Here is a 22,455-nt window from a genome sequence, read left to right on the forward strand (position 1 = left end):
ACAACACCTTTCTATTAAGAAACAACAGTGTGATGATCATTGACATTCGTTAAAATTAGCTGTAATACTCTTACCGGGATTCTAAAGAATGAGATATCATTTCGTAAGCCAGAAACTATAAAGTTATGCTAGGTGGATGTCAAAGGCACTTTATGTACTCAAGATTTAGCTACTTTAGGGTCAGTTTTGGCTATCTAAAAGGGGAAGGAACTCTTTAAGATCATGATGTATTTTTCATGTGCTCGAGTCTACGACAAAAACAATTTAAAAGTTACTTTTAAATTGTTTTGTTGACATGGGAAAACGCAAAAAGGAATGAAAATTACTAAACTAAGAATTACAAGCATAGCATATATCGATACTCTGGCTGCGAAATACCTTTTTTCTTCTTCTTTTTTTCCCCTTTTCATTTTTTTTTCTTTTCGATGTCATAAAAACTCTTGAACCTGTGAAGTATTATGGTGCAAACCGCAAATTCATATGGCAATTTGTTGGTTTTCTATGAATTTTTTTAAATGTGTCAAGGACTTTTCGGACACCCTGTATAATCTAAAACTAGTTGCACTCAAAAGGGTACAATCATTATATTTTAACTGAAAGTAGGTAATGTATTAGAATTATATAATGATTTTATTACATCATAACACTAAATTTAAAAATCAAACATATGGAAAATCATTTGATTTTCAATTCATCCATTTTGTCCAATTTCTTCAGCTGTCCCGGACTTTTTACAAAAAAGTGGACAATATAACAACCCTGATTGACACAGTGATGAAAAAGCAAAAACAAGTGCATAACAATCTTGATAAACCTGTTTATTAGAAACCTTTCATCATAGCTACTCAAAAATAACATTTATTATACCTCTGAGGTTGTGAAGATTAATAAACTGTGCATAATCAACTAGTAATAATAAGTATTTTTCTTTGCAATAACATTGACTACAAAATGTGAAAATAAGAAGACAGGAAAATACGCAGAGAGAAAACAAATGGCAAGAACAGATAATCAGAAAAATACCTCTTGAATAACGGTGGTTGTAAAACATTGAATAATAATGTTCTGAATAATAAAGTCACCATCGTAAGCCATTAGTAAACAAATTATAATAGTAATTATAATAGTAAACAAATGGCAAGAAACAGATAATCAGAAAAATACCTCTTGAATAATGGTAGTTGTAAAACATTGAATAATAATGTTCTGAATAATAAAGTCACCATCGTAAGCCATTCCACGTTATAAGAAGAAAAACTGACAGAAAATAGCACAATAGAAGATGCTCTCTCAGTTCTTATTGCAATCAAGGGAGGAGGCAGTTTGCATATTACATCTGATAAATGAACAGATGCCTCATTTGGAGTTAATGGAGAAAAAAAAAAGTTGACTCTGGTTTCCTTGGTAAATAGGACACCAGATACTCATGTCAATCATCTGAACCTTACCAATGTAGTGTACTGTACTCTTCTTTTTCAGGAATTGTATCAGAAGAAAATCATCATCATCAACCTTGTCTGACACGGCTCAACAGTGTAAGGTCACTGAAAGTGTCGAGCGAGTCTGAAGATTCAACGTCATCTACGTATCAATGTGTCCCATGAAGTCATTTTGAAAACATAATACTTTTGTAAAAAATCCAACAAGTTTGAAGAAAAATGCAATGGTCAATTTATTCACAATGACAATGTTCTTACCAGTGCATGTAACTATAGTTAATGACTACTATTCCGCACCTGCAATGTGTCTACAAACAAAATGGCCAAAATTAATCAGCAGTTACAGAAGCATGTGGCGTCCCTAATTTGCTTTTAGCTGATGGGTGAGGAAACTTTGTTGGGAAGAGTGTCACCATTAGTGCCATCTCTATGTCATTCAGTGAACTTCTCCATTTGTTTACATACTGTCAGTGCATCTTTGTGATCCTTGTACCCCACTCTCCCATATTCTGAATATTCAAGTTCACCGCAACAATCTTCAATTTTCAATACATACTTATTTTAATATGTTGCTTATTTTACATGAATTTTTATTTATTTATTTATTTATTTTTTATGGGTATTTTTAGCTCCAGATGTGTCATCAGCAAAACATGCAGAAAACTGAAGAGGGGATAGACCAGGTACATGAAATCCTCAATAAATGCAATAGAAAAAGCAACCAAATGACTATACTTGGAAAAGAAAAACAACTATGCAACTTACTCATTGTTTGGATTCCAATCACATCCATAAACAGCTGAGGGATGTTTAAAGGATTGAACCAGCTTTCCATCCACTTGATGTACCATGCTAAAATATTTTTCAGACTTCAGTAAATTTTAACTGAAATATTACTTTATTAAAAGTAATCTCATTTAATTTTTGTTTAAAATTCAACTGTACTTAACTGTATGATAAATAATTTTAGTTTTCTTAAATCCAAAGCATATTAACCGGTTTTTCCTACATTTAAATGAATCAAAACATTCATACTAAAACTATGAAAAAAATGTGCAGTCAGAGAGCATAATCATACTTCAACTTTTAGTTTCTATCATTAGAAGAAACTAAAAGCTGAAACTTTTTGAGTTTGTATTTATTGAATGCTGCTTAGGAGAGAGGGGTTGCACATATAGATGCTTTTTGTTGTACATAAAAATTTACACACCAAATTTTTTGATGTTGATGTTCCGAAAACACAATTTTAGATTACACATTGGTAAAATGAATTGTCTCACAAGGAAATGTTTCAAGCTTGAAGGCCTAAAATTGAACCTTTTTCTTTGTCAGGTTAAGAAAACAGAAAATGTTTTGGTACTTTCCCTACAAAATTTTGACATTTTGGCTAGATAAAACAATATTAATGGTCATGCTAGAGGGAGGAGTTGGAGATTCATCAAAGACGAGGATGGGATATATGTAATATATCGATTTTATATCGTATCGATATTTGTGATGTTTAGTTTACACTTCTTGATTGGCAACGCCAACACTAAATCAGTTGAGTTTCCGTGCTTGCAAATAAAGGTTTGTTCTTTTTTAATCTTGTGTTTGTCACTGTTCCATTCATCTCTTACGCAGTATTGCATTAATTTTCTACTAGTTATTATAATGGCAACGAGGTGAGTAAAAGTGAACTCTAAAAGTTGGTTAAAACGCACCGTAGTTAAAATGAGCAAGTTAGGCTTCATCGGAACTTTACACGAGTTCGAAGCGGAACATGACGACATAAATTTGTACGTGGAGCAGTTGGAACATTTTTTTCTTGCTAACGACGTAGTCGAAGATAAGAAAGTATCTGTTTTTATTTCCGTAATAGGAATAAAGACTTACAAAGTTCTTCGAAATTTGCTGCTACCAAAATCTCCAGGAGATTGTAAGTACGACGAATTAACAAGTATCTTGAAACAGCATTTCAAGCCTTCTCCAATCCTCATTGCTGAGCGATTCAGATTCCATAGAAGAAATCAACTGACTGGTGAATCAGTTTCTCGTTATTTAGTGGAATTAAGAAGATTGGCTTCTACCTGCGACTTCGGCTCATTTTTGGACGAAGCGTTAAGGGATAGATTCGTATGTGGATTGTGTAATGAAAATATACAAAAGCGACTTCTCGCGAAAAAAAATTTAAAGCTATCAGATGCAGTGGAAACAGCTGTTGCAATTGAAATTGCTGAAAGCGATGCCGCTAATATGAAAACATTCACACCAGCTGTGAATAAAGTTCGTAAGACTGAACACGTTAACGCAAATAAAAACCCTAAACCATGTATGAACTCTGCTGCAAATACTAATGGCAAGAAAAACTTGAAATGTTATCGTTGTGGTGCTACACATGATTTTGCTAAGTGCAAGTACAAAAATGCTAAATGTCACAGTTGTGGCAAAATAGGACATATTTCACCAATGTGTAGAAGTAGAGGTTCTTCAGCTAAAAAGGTTGAAGTAGTGGAAAGTGAATCTGAGCTTTCGCTCTATGCTGTGAAATCAGTAAATCAAGTTTCGGGAAATAAGAAATATATAATTCCGGTCACTATTAATGGCAAAAGTTTAGACATGGAACTAGATACAGCCTCTGACGTTTCTATTACATCAGAAGTATGGGTAAAGAACAATCTACCAAATTCTAAAATCTTGACATCATCTACTAGACTGAGAGATTACAATGGAAAAGAAATTCCAGTAGTGGGAGAAAATTCTCGTGGAAGTTAAGTGCGATAATCAGCGCGAAATATTACCGCTAGTTATTGTGAAGGGTGATGGTGCATCTCTTTTTGGAAAGAACTGGTTGTCGATTTTTAAATTAAACTGGAGTGAAATATTTTCAGTATCCTTTAAAAGTGAAAGTTGTGTTGAAGCTCTTAATGGAGCATTCAAGATGGGCTACGCCGCTCGTTGTTGTGCCAAAGAAGAATGGAACAGTCAGGTTGTGTGGCGACTACAAAGTCAGTGTCAATAAAATGTTGGATGCAAATCAATATCCTCTACCGACCCAACAAGATTTATTTGCAAAGCTTCGGGGAGGTAAGTTTTTTACTAAGTTGGATTTGACTCATGCATATCAACAAATTGAATTAGATGACGCATCTCAGGAACTTTTGACACTTAATACTCATCTTGGGTTAGTGAGACCTACTAGATTACAGTATGGTATTACTTCCGCTTCCGCAATGTTTCAATCTATTATTGAACAAATTTTGCAAGGTTTTCCTTCAGTTATTTGCTTTCAGGATGATATTGTTACAAATCCTGTAAATAGTAATTATTGTAGTAACGTAACCTGTAAATAGTTTCCCGTAATGAATATACAACCCCTTAACATATGGCTAAAGTATACAACCCCTCTATTTCCTTTTTGTTCGTTGATAAAATTTGATAACGGTCTACGCATTTCGCGAAGAGGTAAGAATGTTGCGGAAAATTCTTTTCGGTGTATAAAAGCCGTTAGCGATGGATAAACAGTGGAGTTTCGATTCGGATTTGTGCTGAGTGTGTATTTGCTCTGTTTATAGCGAGGCATTTCGCTGTGTTGTTTTCGTATTTGAAAGTAAATACGTGTGTAAACGTTGAGTTTACGGTGTTGTGTGATAATTGCTTAATTACTGATGAATAATTTAGCAGTTGTTGAAGATCTTTCCTGTACATAGTGTAAATAAATTTCCTGTGTTTTTATCAAGAACTGTGTCTTCATTTCAAGAAAGTGGAAGTCGCACCGAATCCGTTACAATTTGGCGCCCAACGTGGGGCTTCTTCTGGACTTTCTTGGAGTAAGTGTGACTTTGGACATTTTTTTTTCATAAAGACTTTTTGAATTTGGACTTTATTTTTATGGTGATTACTCGCGCAATGGATGAACAATTAAAACAACTTCTTGACGCAATCAACTCTGTAAAAAATGATATGGCGACTAACCAAGAACAATTAAAAAATGAATTGGCGACTAACCAAGAACAGTTAAATAGTGATTTAACTGCTAAAATTACTACAAGTCAAAATGAAATAAAAAGTGACCTAACGTCGATGAAAACCATGATGGAGAATCAACTAACCGCCATGGGAGATAAAGTTGATGCTCTGGAAGAAAAATTTGATACTGTGGAAGAGCGTATCGCCAATGTGGAAAATAAGTTGGAAGAAGAAGACAAGAAATTTACTTCATTTAAGGAAGAAATAATTAAAGACATGGAACGGAGATTGGCGACCGCGGAAAGCAGTTCTGTACAGTTTGGCGCTCCCACATCTGTTGCGCGACCGTCCATTAAACTGGCCACATTTGATGGGAAAAGTTCGTGGCAGGTATACAAGACCCAATTCATGATAGTGGCGGAAGCGAACGGATGGGACTCTGCTACCAAGGCCTGTCATCTTGCAGCATCCCTGAGAGGTGACGCAGCGGACATTCTTCAGACCCTTCCGGACAGCCAGCGCCTGGATTTCGCCGCCCTCACATCTGCGTTGGAGCTTCGCTTCGGTGAGAAGTGCCAAAAAGATTTCAGCCGACTCCAGTTGAAGTCCCGTTTCCAGAAAACCGGGGAAACCCTGCAAGAGCTAGCGGCGGACGTCGAGAGACTGTCTCATCTTGCTTTTTGCGACTGTCCTGCGGATGTTCGAGACAACCTGGCACTCAACTACTACATCGACGGGATTCGAGATCCGGAAATCCAGAAAGCTCTACGGATGGCGGATGTCAAAGACCTGAGTTCTGCTGTTGTGTATGCGATGAAGTTGGAGGCCGCCCAGCAAGCAACCCGCAAGGATCGCCATTCAATCCGCGGCGTGAAAACTGATGAGCCTGATCCGGTTTCGTCACGCTTTGCTGAACTGGAAAAGCAAATAAAAGAAATTGCAGGAATCCTCAAAAGGACTTCGGCTCCCAAGTACCAAAATGGACAATCACTTAAGTGCTGGAAATGTGGCGGCGAGGGTCACTTACGAAGAAACTGTGAAGCTCGCCAAGAAACCAGAGGGAAGAGCACCTCTCCCTCCCAGGTCCAGGAAAACTAAGCCATGGCAATCTCGCGGGGCGGAGGTCGCCAAATTGGAATGAGCCCCATCTTAAAGTTTTCCAGATTTCATCGACGAGTGGCGGCAGTAATGGACTGTTTGTTTACGCATACGTAAACGGGTTTCCCTGCGAACTGATTATTGACACTGGAGCCAATGTTACAATCATTAGAACAGATGTGGCTCGTCAATTTGGACTCAACATTCTATGGACGCCGCCCTGCGTTACCCTCCAAACTGTGACAGGTGACAAGATCGAGATTGAAGGTAAAGTAAACTTAGAAATTGTGTTTGGAAATGCCACTTACCATCATACGGCATTCGTTGCTGCTATCACAGACCCCTTCATTCTCGGATTGGACTTTTTAAAGAAGTATGACTTCAACCTCGACTTCAAGACAAATGAGCTGCACTCGATGAGAGAAGACATAGCCGTTTTCCCCCGCAGAAAGTGATGTAAAATCCGCTCATCAAATAATAGCCCAAACAGATTTATCGATTCCCTCAAGGTCAGAATCATTAATACCTGGCTCCATTGAAGAAAGCAATAGTTTTCGATTTGGACTCATTGAATACCCCAACTTAAGCAATAGCCCAAAAGGAGTGCTGGTAGCATCTACGCTTGTGGACCTTTCTAAGGGTGTAATTCCTGTGAGAGTCGCCAACGTGAGTGAAAGGCCAAGGAATATCCGGAAAGGTGAAGTGTTAGCAACTTGTACTCCAGTAAACTGCATCATTAGAATAATCAATTCCCCCGAGACTGTGTCTCTCTGAGTCCTTGAAATCGAAGTTAATTGGGAGTGCGCCATTGTCGAAAGATCAAAGAACTGCTGCGGAAACAATTGGTGGACGATTTCAAGCATCTGTTTTCATCTACATCGGAGGATGTTGGCCGTACGAATTTAACGCAGCATAGGATCTACACTGGAGAACACCCCCCTATTAAACAGCATCCAAGACGACTACCGTTCGCCAAGAAGGAAGAGGTTGAGACCCTCCTGAAAGAGATGAAGGAGAACGATGCAATCAAACCGTCATCCAGTCCTTGGGCGTCTCCCATCGTCTTGGTCCGAAAGAAAGATGGCTCCACCAGATTTTGTGTCGATTACCGACGGCTGAATGAAATCACCAAGAAAGACAGTTACCCCGCTTCCACGGATAGACGACACCTTGGACACTCTGTCCGGACACAAGTGGTTTTCGACCCTGGACTTGAAGAGCAGCTACTGGCAGGTTGAGATACACCCTGATGACCGAGAGAAGACAGCGTTTACAACTGGACAAGGCTTATGGCAGTTTAAAGTGATGCCCTTCGGCCTCTGCAATGCACCAGCTACGTTCGAGCGTCTTATGGAGACAGTGTTAAGAGGACTTTCCTACGAATCCTGTCTGGTCTACTTAGACGATATCATCATCGTGGGACGCAGTTTCGAAGAACATCTGGCAAACCTTAGGAAGGTGCTGCAGAAGCTTAAGGAAGCCAATCTGAAGTTAAGCCCGTCCAAATGTATTTTTTTCCGCCGGGAAGTGAACTAACTACCTAGGTCACATCATCTCTTCTGAAGGTGTACAAACCGATCCAGAAAAGGTATCTTCGGTCAAGAGTTGGAGTCGTCCCGAAAACATCCATCAGCTGCGAAGTTTCCTGGGGCTCTGCACGTACTACAGGAAGTTTGTAAAGGGTTTTTCCAACATTGCACGACCTTTGCATAAGCTGACGGAGAGCAAGCAAAAGTTTGAATGGTCTAAGGAATGCGAAGATGCATTTCTACGACTGAAGGAGGCTTTAACATCAACGCCTATCCTCAGCCTGAAAAATCCTTCATCCTGGACACTGATGCGAGCAACGAGGGCATCGGAGCTGTTTTATCCCAAGAAATTGACGGAAATGAACATGTCATCGCTTACTGGAGCAAATGCTTATCAAAGTCGGAGCGAAATTACTGCGTCACCAGAAAGGAGTTACTGGCCATAGTGAAAGCTGTAGAACACTTCCATCATTACCTCTACGGCCGAAAATTTCTGCTTCGGACAGATCATGCCTCATTAACTTGGCTTTTGAACTTCAAAAATCCGGAAGGCCAGATAGCCAGATGGATACAGCGGCTCCAGGAATATGACATGGAGATCAAGCATCGAAAAGGGTTATCTCACGGTAATGCTGACGCTTTATCAAGGAGACCCTGTCCTGAGAACTGCCACTATTGTTCCCCAATCGAGAAACAGTATGGAACGACTAGCCCTATCGCCTATCAGGTGACAGTGACTCCAATATCATCAGAACCTGATCCATGGAGTGACGACCAAGTTCGAAAAGATCAACTTGAAGACCCCGACATAAAACCAATTTTGGAGTTCATGGAAAGTGACAGTCGACGCCCTAGCTGGCAGGACGTTTCCATCTTTAGTCCTGCAACAAAAAGATACTGGGCTTTATGGAACTCGCTCCATTTACGGAACGGCGTGCTACACCGAAAATGGGAATCTGATGACGGCAAAACGTCTAGGTGGCAGTTACTACTTCCCCGATCAAGGATTTCAGATGTTCTGAAAGAAATACATAGTAGTGCGACTGGAGGACATTTTGGTGTCTTGAAAACCCTCAATAAAGTTCGGGAGCGCTTCTTCTGGAGCAAGGCGAAGGATGACGTGGAGAAGTGGTGCCATTCTTGTGGGTTTCCCATTCTAGAAAATATAGTTTTTCACCTAATCAAATTGTGTGGGTACGATCTCATAGAAGTAAACAAAAGTGGACTCAAGGCACATTAGTTAAGCCAAAAGGTTTTTAACACATGGGTAGTCAACAATGATGGTAAATTTTTTTTAGCGCATAATGAGCAAATCCGTCCATCTTCTGTTATTGATACTGATTCAAGTATAGTTGAAGATGATATGCATAAAGAACTGTCTGATTATGATGAAATAAAACCTTCAAATGACATTATTCAGGACAGTCAACCGATTAATATTTCTAATGATACACCATGTTTGGATAATAATTCATCCTTTTCTGATAATTTGTCAAATTCTAATAATAATGTACCAGATTGTAGTACTAGTTCTCCTATTTTTGATAATAATGTAAATCCCGAATGCATTGTACAAGATAATGTTACTAATATACCAAATGAAAATGTTGATGCTAAAATTCCTGTTAGGAGATACCCCATTGAGAAAATAGGAAGAAACCTGATAGACTTGGCTTTTAATTGTTTTATTGTATTATAGTGTTTATACATTTTTTGAAGGGGGGGGTACTGTAATATATCGATTTTATATCGTATCGATATTTGTGATGTTTAGTTTACACTTCTTGATTGGCAACGCCAACACTAAATCAGTTGAGTTTCCGTGCTTGCAAATAAAGGTTTGTTCTTTTTTAATCTTGTGTTTGTCACTGTTCCATTCATCTCTTACGCAGTATTGCATTAACTTTCTACAAGTTATTATACGGAGCTCTTTTTTTTTTCCTCCCTCTAAAAACATACTTAGGTGATGATAAAAATAGATAGGGAAGAGAAGTTCCACACCAGAAGTTGTTTGAAATTGAAGCTCCAAATACCATTTTATTCTATGTTTGTCCAAGTTGATTTAAGTAAATTGGAACAAAACCAAGAAAATTCCCTCCAAAAATAATCAAAACTAGAGAGCTAAAATTGCAATTTTAAGAAATTTTTGATGACATTAGGGCAGAGTGAAGGCTCTCCCTTCAAAATTTCCAAAATTACAGGCCAGAAAACAGTTTTAGGATCTCTCCGTAAAAAAATATTGCAGAATATAAAATCTCTGAAAATTCGGTTTTATCTAGTGTCAGTTCTGACCTCATGGGGTGGGTGGGGGGGTTAGCCCTTTTTAGCCTGCGAACAAAAATAAAATGTATGACTGTGTTAAGTTGAAAATAATAACTTCAGATTAAAAAACCTCAATAGCAGGACAAAACTATTCCTTTAAGCCTTCCCATGCCATTGCAAATCAGATTGTAATCTGTTGTAAGTTCTGACCAAATGGGAGACGGGGGCAACAGATCCTTTTAGCATCTTCCCCTCCTTCCAACCCACCAACAATACACCATCATATATAATGTATATATTTATTTAAATATAAAGCAAACTTAATTTCCCAAAAGCATGGAAGTATTTAAAATGTTTGAAATTTAGGTTGAATCTAGAGTAAGTTCTGACCTCGTGGAGGGGCTATAAACCTCTTAGCCTAGGAATTAAATAAAATATGTATGAATGGTTTAAATTTCAAAGTAATAACTTTCAGATTAAAAAACCCCCGATTGCAGAACAAAACTATTTTCTCCAAGCCTTTCCATTCCATCGCAGATCCCAATTTAATCTGTTTTAAGTTTTGACCCAATGTGAAAGAAGGGGGCAACAGTTCCCTAGCATTCATTAATATATGCCACTATATATAGCACATATTTTTATTTGAATATGATGCATATTTTAAAGTATTGCAGTATTAAAAAATCTCTGAAATTTTGATTTATATAGTGTAAGTTAAGATCTTATGGGGAGGGGGGGCTATAGCCCTTTTAGATCCGCTACTGGTTGCAACCACTATGTCAAAAGATAACCTTCACATTTCCTATTTTTTCCTATGCCTTTTGTTCAACACAATACAACTGTACAATATATATGAAAAGAGAAACATACCAAAATCCATCTCCACCAGCAGAGGCAATTTTCCGAGCATCTGTTTGGTTCCAAGCAACACAGTAAACATAAGCACCTTTTTCATGCTGTACACAACAGAAATTACATGTTATGAAAATTTAAGTATTTAAAATGAAAAAGTGAGCATAACTGATAAGGTAGCTTCAGTACTTCAAGTAGCACTTCAAGCTTTATATTCAAAAAAAAAAAAAAGGATTCCAGATTTCCCAATGGATTCAAACAATACCTCCTGCACGTTTTGAATCCATTGAGAGCTCTGGAATCCTATTTTTTTCAAATATAAAATTTGAAGTGGTCACTACTGGTGCATTTACCTTGCATATGATTATGTAATACAAAATGAATTATCAATGTCATGAAAATATTGTTCATATTGTTTTATAAGAATTTTTATAACTGTCGAACCTGTTAACTTTAAACCTGTCAAACTTGAAAAAACACTTTGATTTTGAAATTTTTAATTTCCTTGCATTTGTAAGTTCAACGATCTTACTTTGTGTGTGTAGGGGGGGGGGACGTAGCATGGATTTAAATGCAATGCTGCAAACATTTTGGGGTACTCAAAATTAAAATTTTAAGATGAGAGTTCAATTCAACTTTTAAAGAGATATCATTCATTCTATTTTCTCCAATTAAATATATACAGTCAAACTCCGTTAACATGAACTCGCATAACAGGAAATTTCATTTAGTGCAAAATAAATGCCATTCCCCCTCAGATAAAGCTACAAATTAGTGTTGAATCAATCGCCCAATGCGAAGAGGATTTAGACTAAATCCGGCATAAGACGAAGAAAATTCAGTACAGGTGTGATATACCCCCCCCCCCCCCCCACATTTGGCGTCATCCGATTTTTTGCACAAAATTGAAATATCTTTCTGGCCAATGAGGCGATAATTTTTTAGGCATGGCATCCCTGGCGAAACTAACCTGTGTTTGGCAACCCGAAGGCAATCTTAGATCTGTTCAAACTTGTTTACTTGTTATCGGTTTCGCGCCAGGAGAGATTTGTGTTTTTTCGTGCAATATACCTTACAGGTAAGCTTATTTTGAGTTAGTTTAAATTCAGTAGTTGTGTTTTGATGAATAAATATTAGAAAATGCCAGTTTCTTCAAACTTGAACGTTAATTAAACGTAAACTCCAACTTGGTGTATATCTGTAAAGTGCCACTGTCATATGTTGTTTTGTTTCATATTGAGTGTGAGGATTTATACCATAAAAAGGTAAGTTCTTTTTCTTTAAATTAAAAAAAAAACTCTCACTTCCAAAATTCTTTGTTTTCACAAAATCTTGAGGGTTTTCTAGAAGTTTTTAACTTAATTTTTCTGTATGTAAATTAATTTTATAAAAATAGTACGGATATTTTATTCTAAAAGTTAATTCTTATCGATGCGACGAATTATTTAGACATATTCTATAAACGTGCCTCCTTTAGGTACTGAATTTCTGAAAATAAGTTGACTCTAGCATTTTATAAAAATATGAAGGTGCTATTTTATGTAAAATATAATAGGTGTTCCGAAAGCATGTCTAAATAGTAAATTAATGTATGGCAATTTTTTATTGTTTATGTTTGGGATGTTCTGTTGAGAAATTTCTACTTTTCATACATCAAAATTTGAGTAACTAAGCGTTTTTTCGGTTGAAATAGTTATTGATTTTGGGGATGTTTTCTGCTTTAAATATCGCAATTTGAATCGTTTTGCTCTTTTTAATTAGAGTATGAGGAAAGTTTTTGTTCAATGAAATACATGTTGGAAAATAGCTTTTATTTCTATTATTACATATTTCATTGGTGAGCTGTTATAGTAATTTGTTAATTTAAGCATTTTAAATATTTTCTAGTAATTGTTCTTTGTGTACAAAAACTTTCCAGTTTCTGATGTTTTTGAAGCATACATTAGCGAAGTTTTTTGTTGTGGTTTTATGTTTTTATATATGTTGTGTTCTGAAGTGCTTTGATCATGTTTTTTTATCTGAATTTTTCCTGTTGGTGCTAAAAAAGCATCGCTAAGAACGATGTATGACATATATCGTCATACATCATTTTCTTGGCGATGCTTTCTTGGCGCCGACAGGAAAAAGTCACCAAGGGTGGGGTACATGACATTAGTTCCGAAAATTCCTCTCCTTATGTAGGAAAATCAGGAAAACCATGTTGCTTCAAGAAAGTACGAACTTTAGCTTTAGACTATGCTTACAGTAAAAAGCTTGGATGAATAGTGAAATCATCATCAGCGAAAGTGGTTGATAAACCTAGACATAAAATTTCATCGTGGAAAAAAAAGTCTAATTCTGGACACCTATTCTGTCCTTGTAGAGGTTTAAGGTCTAAAAGCGATAGTATTTTTCTACCTGTCAACACTGCAGAGAAAATCCAGTCTTGCGATCAAGGAAAAGTCAGATGTTTGAAAATGCACTGTCGTAGAGAAATGGTTCAAATAGCCATTGCCTGTTTCGAATTACTTGTGTTCCTTACTTAAACTATAAATTTTAATGCTTGGGTGTACATTTTTGTACAAATGTACATTGGTTCCTATATTTACCGAGACCCAAAAGCAAAAAACACTAGTCTGCATACACAAAATCCAGTAAACATTGAAATCGGTCAACGCAAAATTTGGTTAACACAAAATATTTTGGCGTCCCCGTTAAGTTTGTGTTAACGAGGCTTGACTGTAAATGTTTCTTGCAATAGTGGGGAGGGGTGGGGGAGTCTATGGCGTGGACAGCACCATTAAAACTTTTAGGGTGAGGGTAATTTGACAGGATTTTTGATCTAATTTGGGGGGGGGGGGCGGCTCTCATTCGGGGGGGGGGGGGCGTGGATGGGCACACTTTACAATAGGTAATACTTTCTGACAAAGCTTTATCATCTGGCTTCTTAAGCGTGTGTAGCAGTTTTAGCAACACAATGAAAAAAAATTCTTGATAGCAAAAATCTGTTTGGCATGTTGTTGATAGTACACATTAAAGAAACTTTATATACCCAAATCTAAGGACCAATCCTAATACTTTACCAATCAGAAAACTAATTCTCAATGTGTACCTCATGTCACTCCCATTCGGGGTTTTTTCAGACAAAGTGTATGATCTAATAACCTTATAGGTTTTTTATACAGATGATTTGCATACATAGACGGAATGTTGAATGCAAAAAGGAGAGGGAGTGGGATAGTCAAGGGGGGAAAAGAAAAAAAAAATCCCAACAACACATCTAAAATGTTCAACGTGTTAGAGAAGAACGTTATCAATGTACAGTAGGGGCCAATCACACATCCTTGGTCAAGCACATAGAGGTGTGAACAACAATAATGATTCCGGATGTTCTACATCCGTCTTTTATGGCAGATTTTAATAACAATAAGCATGACTGACTATGTGCCATATCCATTTATCTCTGCTATCAAATGATACACTAAATCTACTCTTATTTTGAGAGTAGTCTGGCAGACCAGTCAATGACTGATTGCAATGCTGAAGGGCACTGATGCAAACAAGCTCTGTAATAACACTTTGGGCGTAAGATACCTACCACACAACAAGTCTTTAAATATATGTACTCTTTTGTAAACGTTTTGCAACTCAGTTTTCTAAGCGACAGTCAACTCTTCATTACTTGAAGTCTCAATGGACTATCTAAATGGTTGGAGGTATTGTTAATGAGAGTTATGAGAAGCTCCCACTGAGGATATCATAGGCGGCTAATGCACCAAAAAAAGGGGGGGGGGTCAAAAAAGTGCATGGGTTAGGGGGTCTGGCCCCTGAAGCTGTTTTTTTTTTTTAAATTGGGCTACTGTTCTTTAATATTACTGACTTAATAACTACTAAAAATGTCGGATATGGCATCAAAGATCAGGACGGATGGCCACCGCAGACTTTCTCCTTCCATTTTAAAGTTCGATTCTTATGAAATAAGATGAAAAAAGTTCAGCCATTTGGAATTTTTAGTTTTTACTTTCGTGAAATAAATCAATCCCCCCCCCCTATAAAAATCATTTTTCAATCAATCATTAATTTATAATTCTGAAAATTGAGGGGAAAAGGCCCCTTGACTGTTCAAAGTGAGGGGGGTACCCCCCCCCCCAGATGAGTCGCCTATGGAGGAGGTATTGGTAGTAAGGTGAAGTTCCCACAGAGTTGGGACCCAATGAAAACTTTAAGATAAAGGAATAGTAAAGTTATAGCGAGTTGACTGTGCTAGAGCTCCTGTGGTGACATGAAATTAACATTGCAGTTGATTTTTGCTGAAACAATCAACAAACTAAAAGAATCTTTCTACATGTGCCCTCTGCAATTTTAACTTATTTGAAACACTGCAACACAGTATAGTCTTGAAACAATATTGTGTTGAATGCATCTAGGCAACTTCTATAATTTGGTGTGTTTCTTCCAATTTTGCAGTTTTTAACTATTGGTAAAGTAGTTTAAATGATACTTAGGGTCTGTCCAAACTTTCAATGCTAAAACCACTTCTCTTTCGCATTTTTTTTCAACTAAGGCAAACGGAAATTGACTAAACTTGGTGATTATTTGAAGTTTGTTGCGGAAATAACAAACTTAGCAGACGTATGAAATAAATATTTGTACAAATTCCTACACGTTGTTGCGGATATTTATCTGAATAGAATCGTTGAAAATAACATCCGCTCGTAAGTTTTGTTCACCAGAGTACATGTATTTACTTCCATGTTATTTATATATTTCAGTCGAAGTTCAATCATTTTTCATTTACCTCACAAGACACTTTTACCGCCGACTTAAAAAAGAAAAAAACAAATATGACAGTATTAAGATTTTAAGCTTTTCATATTTGATTACTCATATTACAAAATAATTTGATGTAAAGAAACCGTTTTATAAGTGCAAATGCATTATATTTTGATGGAATTTCAACCTACTCACTACTCTGAAATTCCCATATGGAGAAGCGTGTTTGGACGAAACCATACATTGTCAAGCATTTAAGTCTGTAAAACCACATGTGTGACTTTAAAATGATTTTTAAAACATAATACTGGAATTATCAATTGTTCCATAACATATACTAAATCATTTATATCAAGATAGGAAACTTAGCTCCCTGGCTCCATGTTTGTTTACAAACAGAAATTTAAAATTTCTCAGGGTTGAGTTGCTTAACTTTGAATGCAGTGACATTTTGGTTGCATTCGACGAGCTCGACCGGGAGCGACCGGTTAGTTAATCACGTGACAGCTAATGATCACGTGCTCTAATCAACCAATCAACTGCTTAGAATGGTAACCGCCGTGGTAACCGGCTGATCATAGAACGCTTCGGTTAGTAACCAGTTACTTACCGGTCGACCGGTGAGTTTCGTCGAACGCAACCTTCTATTAAAACTATGGAGTAACAAGGGGACAAAAATTTAAGGTGAAAGTAGATTAGAATACTAACGTGTGCAGGTAAAGGGCAGTAACTGCAAATCTTTTTTTTTTTTTTTGCATTTTTGTTGTTACGTTGATTATGTACGTTAGCTTCGCTATAGAAGCTTGCTTATTTAGTTCCACTTTAAAAAAAACGGGGAAAAAAATCTCCATTTCCAACGTTTCCCAATCATTAGCATTGAATCCCAATATATCCTCGAAAACTAGATTAAAAACGGTACAAACTTATGCAATAAAATTGGTGAGGTTTGGAGTTTTATTCAAGTTAGAGTTGATCAAAAGTGTACTTTTGAAATGCACAAAAATCAACCAAAGGTGTTCTCTACAAGATCAAAGAATAAACTAATAAATAAAAGAAGGCATTCAGCACCATCAGGGCATGTTAATTAGATAAACTAAAGTGAAGAAAAAATATTAATATATGAGCTTCTTTTGATAATATTTAGAACGACTGCTGGAAGTTGAGAACTCTCAACTTTCGAGGTTGGGCTCTTCTATCACTCATTAGACACACAGGGAAATAGCCAGTTTCTAGAGGTAAGTGGATGCATTTATTAGCTCTTGAGATGCCAGCTTCATCATCACAAGTTTAATTAATCATGTTATGAATTAAAATCTTACAATTATTTTACAGCGGTTTGTTGGAAGTCCAAGTTCAAGCCATCACTCAAAATCTGATTGAGTGTTAAATTTATCTTTTTATTTCAGTAATATACTTTAGCTCGATGCTCTCTCAAATTCTGATATCAAAAACTCCCTTAATCTACATCGGTTTACTTCTTTTTTTCCTTTTTTTTTTGTTAAGCAAGCAATATCAGTTTAACGTCACAATTCTCAGTCAATCGTTCTGCAGGTGCCAAGTTATCCGTGCAATTATTTCACTTCAAATAATTTTCCCCCAAACCTAAACCCACTGGTAATTTTTTGGGACCCTAAAAAATTCTATTTATGAAAATATCAGGCATGAAATTCAGAAATTATATAAAAGTACGTTGCACGTACTTGTATTTAAAGGGGGGGGGGGGGACCATGTTCCGTAAATAAAACTATTACGATAAAGTGTAAAAAATTGTGTTTAACTAATTTTATTTTGTATTTTCTGATTTGTATTTCATTGCATATTTTTTCAAACTTAATTATACCAGTGAAGACAAAACCAAGTGACTGAGTCCAGTCGTAGAGGGAGAAAATGTTCTTAGTTCATAAGATAAAGTATGGTTCTGAAATTTGTGGGTTGGTTTTACGATAATAAATTTCGATTAAAAAACAAAAAAAAAAGTAGTCAGGACTAAACAAAACCGTTGTGAAAAAATTGTAAGAATTTAATTTATAACATGATTAAATAAAGCTTCTGAAGATGAAGCTGGCACTCTAAGAGCTAATAAATGCCTCCACTTCCCCTTAGAAACTGATATCTCCCTGTATGTCTGATCTGATGAGTGATAGAAGAGTCCAACCTCACAAGTTGAGAGTTCTCAACTTCAGCAGCCGTCACACACACATACAATCATAAAAAAAAGCTCATATATTAATATTAATATCTTTTTCTTTTCTTTAGTTTATCTAATCAACATGCCCTGATGGTGCTGAATGCCTTCTTTTATTTATTAGTTTATTCTTTGATCTAGTAGAGAACGCTTTTGGTTGATTTTTGTGCATTTCAAAAGTACACTTTTGGTCAACTCTAACTTGAAAAAAACTTCAAACGCCACCAATTTTATTGCATAAGTTTGTACCCTTTTTTAATCTAATTTTCGAGAATATATTGGGTTTTGGAAGTTTTGGAGGATTAAAACTGCTATTTAGCACTTTCTGAACACAAGTCAATGTCCGAAATTGAACTCAATTTTTCTGTTTAAAGATTTTTTTAGTTATTTTAACTGATTTAGACCTTAAATACAAATATAAATTTGACTTTACAGTACTATACCAATCAAAATGCCAAAAAAGAAAAAAAAAAAACCCCTTTCTATCTCGAAAAATAAATCTTTTATAGTGAAAACTGTATATGTATGTACGGTTGCTGGATACGCGATTTATGCTAAACGACAAAATTTTGGGGAAATTTTAAAGTGCTGCCATTCAAAGTAATTATCATATTAAGATTAAAAAAATTCCAGTTCTTATATCCATGTATAAAACAGCCTCACGGAGTTTTATCGAGATCCGAGAACGTCGGGTGTCCACCCGGATGATTTGACATATGGAATGACCCAATAGAGTTATGACTGCATGATAAATGGGGAGGGGGGGGGTGATGCTAAATGGGGGGTGTGCCCCCCTCCCCCCCAGTTTTTCAGAAGTGGGGCTGCCAATTTCCTTTTAGCGATGCAACAAAGGAAGAAAAAGGGAAACTCTTCGTTGTTTTAAAAAATTAAAATAGTAAATATAAATGAACAATGGAAATAATAATGACAAAAAGTATTTTTTCTGTATGTGATCTTAAAACACAATTTAGGAACAGCCACGATTCTCTTTTATTAAGATTATCAAAGTAAGGGCCGCGGAAAGATGCGATAAATAGGATGGCTTCATACACTGTAAAAACGATTCAGAAACGTTCCTGGAAAATAATAGGCAGCTGATGTGCCCAATTTCAACCAGTAACATTTCTTACAAAAACCAGGAACGTTTTCCGATACAAGTGAGTAACCTTCCTGAAATGCTGGGAAATATCCCCTGTTAAAGCCAGTCGTGAACCTCCTACAAAAATTAAATAGGTTTAATGTATTTGATTAGAACCTTCCTGGTTTACCAAGAAAGGTCCAGAAGCATTACCACGACCATGGCCAAAGCTGCGCGAATAATTACAAGCAAGAACCAACCATATTTCTTGCCTGCAATTCCTGTCTCGCAAGGCTGCAGCTATCCAGTGACTTATTTGCTCCCATTGGGAGTTCAGTCAATCTGGACGGGCCGTGATCAAATTGAAACCGATACACCTTATAAACATGCTCAGTCATTCTTTAAACTGGTAGCAAAAAATATCTTTCACACCAGTGAAATGTCTGCATTCGTGCATCTTTTAGCAATTCAGGAAACTTTTTTGCGAAGATACTTGATTTTGCGGGGAAATAGGTGAAAACCTCTGAAATCCCGAAACGTTCCACGGAGATAACTAGTAACGTTTCGGAATTTTTTTACAGTGTAGGGACAGCCGAAACGTTCCCATTCGTAATTTTTTTGATGAAAAATATTGTCCGAAAATCGTTGCTAAGTGGGGAAAAAGGCATGGGTCGCCAAAATATGTTTGAAACAGAGAGGGGGGGGGGACAGTTTAATGCTAACAGAGATTCAAAGTATTATGATGAATACTCACACCAGAAGTTCTAAATGTTTGAATGTAAAAATCGTAAATAAATCAAAGCTTGATCAAGAGATGCAGGACGCACATTTTAAATAAAATGAAGTGGAAAAAATAAGATGCAAAGTATCACAGAAAATTACCACATCCGTTTAAAATGTTAAAGTTCTTTTTATGGGGCCGCAGACGCTTGTATTTCAAGAAAACAAATATATTAGGCTGGAAATTGAGATTTTTACTAAGGGAAGTTCAAGCAAATAATCGTGTTTGGGCAAAGGAAAATGAGAAGAAAGTATTACCAAAATATGTTACTCAATAATTAAAATTGAAAATGAAGGACGTAGCCAAACTGAGGGTAGAGTGGATAACTCCAAATCCAATTTTTTACATCCCCAAATCTGGCCTGGTAGTGAGTTTTTAAAACTTCGGTTTTGAAAAAAATCCCAGAAAACGTTCTCAAACCCCATCCCCTGTCCTAACGTCCTTAAAGATGCTATGAGTATTTAGGACTGGTCTCCCGAACATATCCTCCTCCTAATATTACCGAAGATCCTCAAAAATTTCATTGTTAAGGCTTCATTTCAGAAAATTTTTCGCGGGAGATCTCCCAAGCCCCCTACTCCTCTAACAGTATTGAAAATCGCCTACTATTGCGTTAGTTGAATTTCAATTTTGAAAATTTACCGGGGAAGGACTCCGAATTTCTACCCATTAACATTATTAAAAACCTTCTAAATCTGCGTTTTCTACTGATCGAAAAATTTTCAAACATTTCTGTGCTCGAGCCCCTTTAAAACTCCCCCCTCCCCCATTAAAGGTTAGCTTAAAATACGTTTTAAACTTTAATTTCAAGAAACTAGCGCTGCACTCAATTTTAACAAAAAAGTCTACAACCACGTTTTTAAGGCTTCTATTTGAAAAAATTTCGGGAGACTGGCCCCCCGCATCTCTCTTCTCCTATAACCATAGATCGTCTAAAACTGTATTTTTCGAACTACAATTTTCAAAATTTTCCCGGGGAAGAGCCCCCGAACCTCCATTAACCTCTCGTACTCAGAAATAATTCACAATTGCGTGCTTGAAGTTTGAAAATTTATCGGGGGATGACGCCGAGTCTTTCCACCTTTAACATCACCATAGATCGTCTAAAACCACGTTTTTCAAATAAAAATCTCGAAAACTTCGCGGGGGAGATCCCCCGGACCCCCCTCTCAATACAAAATTAAATGTAACGCACGATTGTGTTTGGGAACTTAAATTTGAGGGGGGGGGGGGGTTATCGGGAGTGGCTATCTCAGACCTCCTTTCTCCTTCCTTCCCAACTAGTAGTTTCGTCTAAAACTGCGTTTTTATATCTTCAATTTCGAAAAAATGCCAGGAGGAAACCCTCCGACACCCCTATTTCTGACTGAATATTATACTTAGAAATAAATTTATATTACTAGTACTAAGGTCTAGTAATAGGCCTGCTAAACCAGAAGCTAAATCTTCTCTCTCTCTATATATAGGGTAGACAGACCAGTGAGTGAACACCACCCAGTGAATGAACAGCGCGTCATTTAAAAAAAAAATAAGCTTCCAAATTTTTTTTTCTGAATAAATTCGCCACAAAAGCGTTCTTTATTGATATTCTAAGCTATCTGACACCTGATTGGTTACTTTGGATACGTATTTTTTTCCTGGAAAAAATTTGAAATTTTTACTGCCGTGAATCGTTCTTTCTCTCTTTCAAAATATTAAGGTTGGTTTCGTGCCAGCAATTATTTTGATACATATTATTTTTATCGATAAATTTTATTTTTTAACTCTACGAAAGAAAAATTAAGTATACATATTTAGGCTATGGATTTAAATTGTTTCAGTCAATGCAGAATGCGCAGATTTTCAGGTAGAGGGGTGTTCAGTCACTGGGTACGAAAAATTGCGAAAACCCAGTGAATGAACAATGGCAAAATTTCTTTTGATTTAAAAAGAAATTTGAAGTTTCTTTGAGATATTTTCATTTTCGTACTTTTTTGTAATGCAGATAGTTTTATATGCTTATTTATTTATGTATTTCATTATATATTTTATAATTTCTTTGTTTTTGTCTTTGTAAACAATGCACTTTTTACTGAGTTTTATCTTTTATCTATCTATACCTCTATCAGTATATTAACCTACCTACCTACATCTATCTTTCTATATCTTTATCTCTCTTGATAGACAGACAGGTAGATAGTGAGATAGAGAAATAGAAATATATATACAAAGAGGGAGAATAGATAGGTAGATATGTATGGTATGTTTGTATATAGATAGATAGATAAATAGATAGAGGAAGATATAGAGATAGATATATAAAAAATAAGAGGTAAATAGATATATGGATCGATAGATTTATTGATAGATAAATAAATAGGTAGTGGTTAATAGATAGATAGGTAGATTGAGAGACTAATATAGAGATAGATAGCTAGGTAGAGAGACTGATATAGAGATAGATAGCTAGGTAGAGAGACTGATATAGAGATAGATAGATAGATAGAAAAATAGATAAGTACATAGATAGATAAGTTTATATGTATGTATAT

At 36.3% G+C, this 22,455-nt stretch overlaps 1 protein-coding gene across 1 annotated transcript in view; it reads right to left on the reverse strand.

The window, feature by feature from the left end:
• LOC129218153 (WD repeat-containing protein 17-like) overlaps nucleotides 1-22,455 on the reverse strand; it is a 151,601-nt gene that overhangs the window by 78,086 nt on the left and 51,060 nt on the right. The window contains 2 exon segments of the mRNA XM_054852368.1: nucleotides 2,205-2,291; nucleotides 11,147-11,232. Of these exon segments, the coding sequence (XP_054708343.1) occupies nucleotides 2,205-2,291; nucleotides 11,147-11,232 (173 nt within the window).

Source organism: Uloborus diversus, chromosome 3, assembly GCF_026930045.1.
Source record: "Uloborus diversus isolate 005 chromosome 3, Udiv.v.3.1, whole genome shotgun sequence".
NCBI classification, from domain to species: Eukaryota; Metazoa; Arthropoda; class Arachnida; order Araneae; family Uloboridae; genus Uloborus; species Uloborus diversus.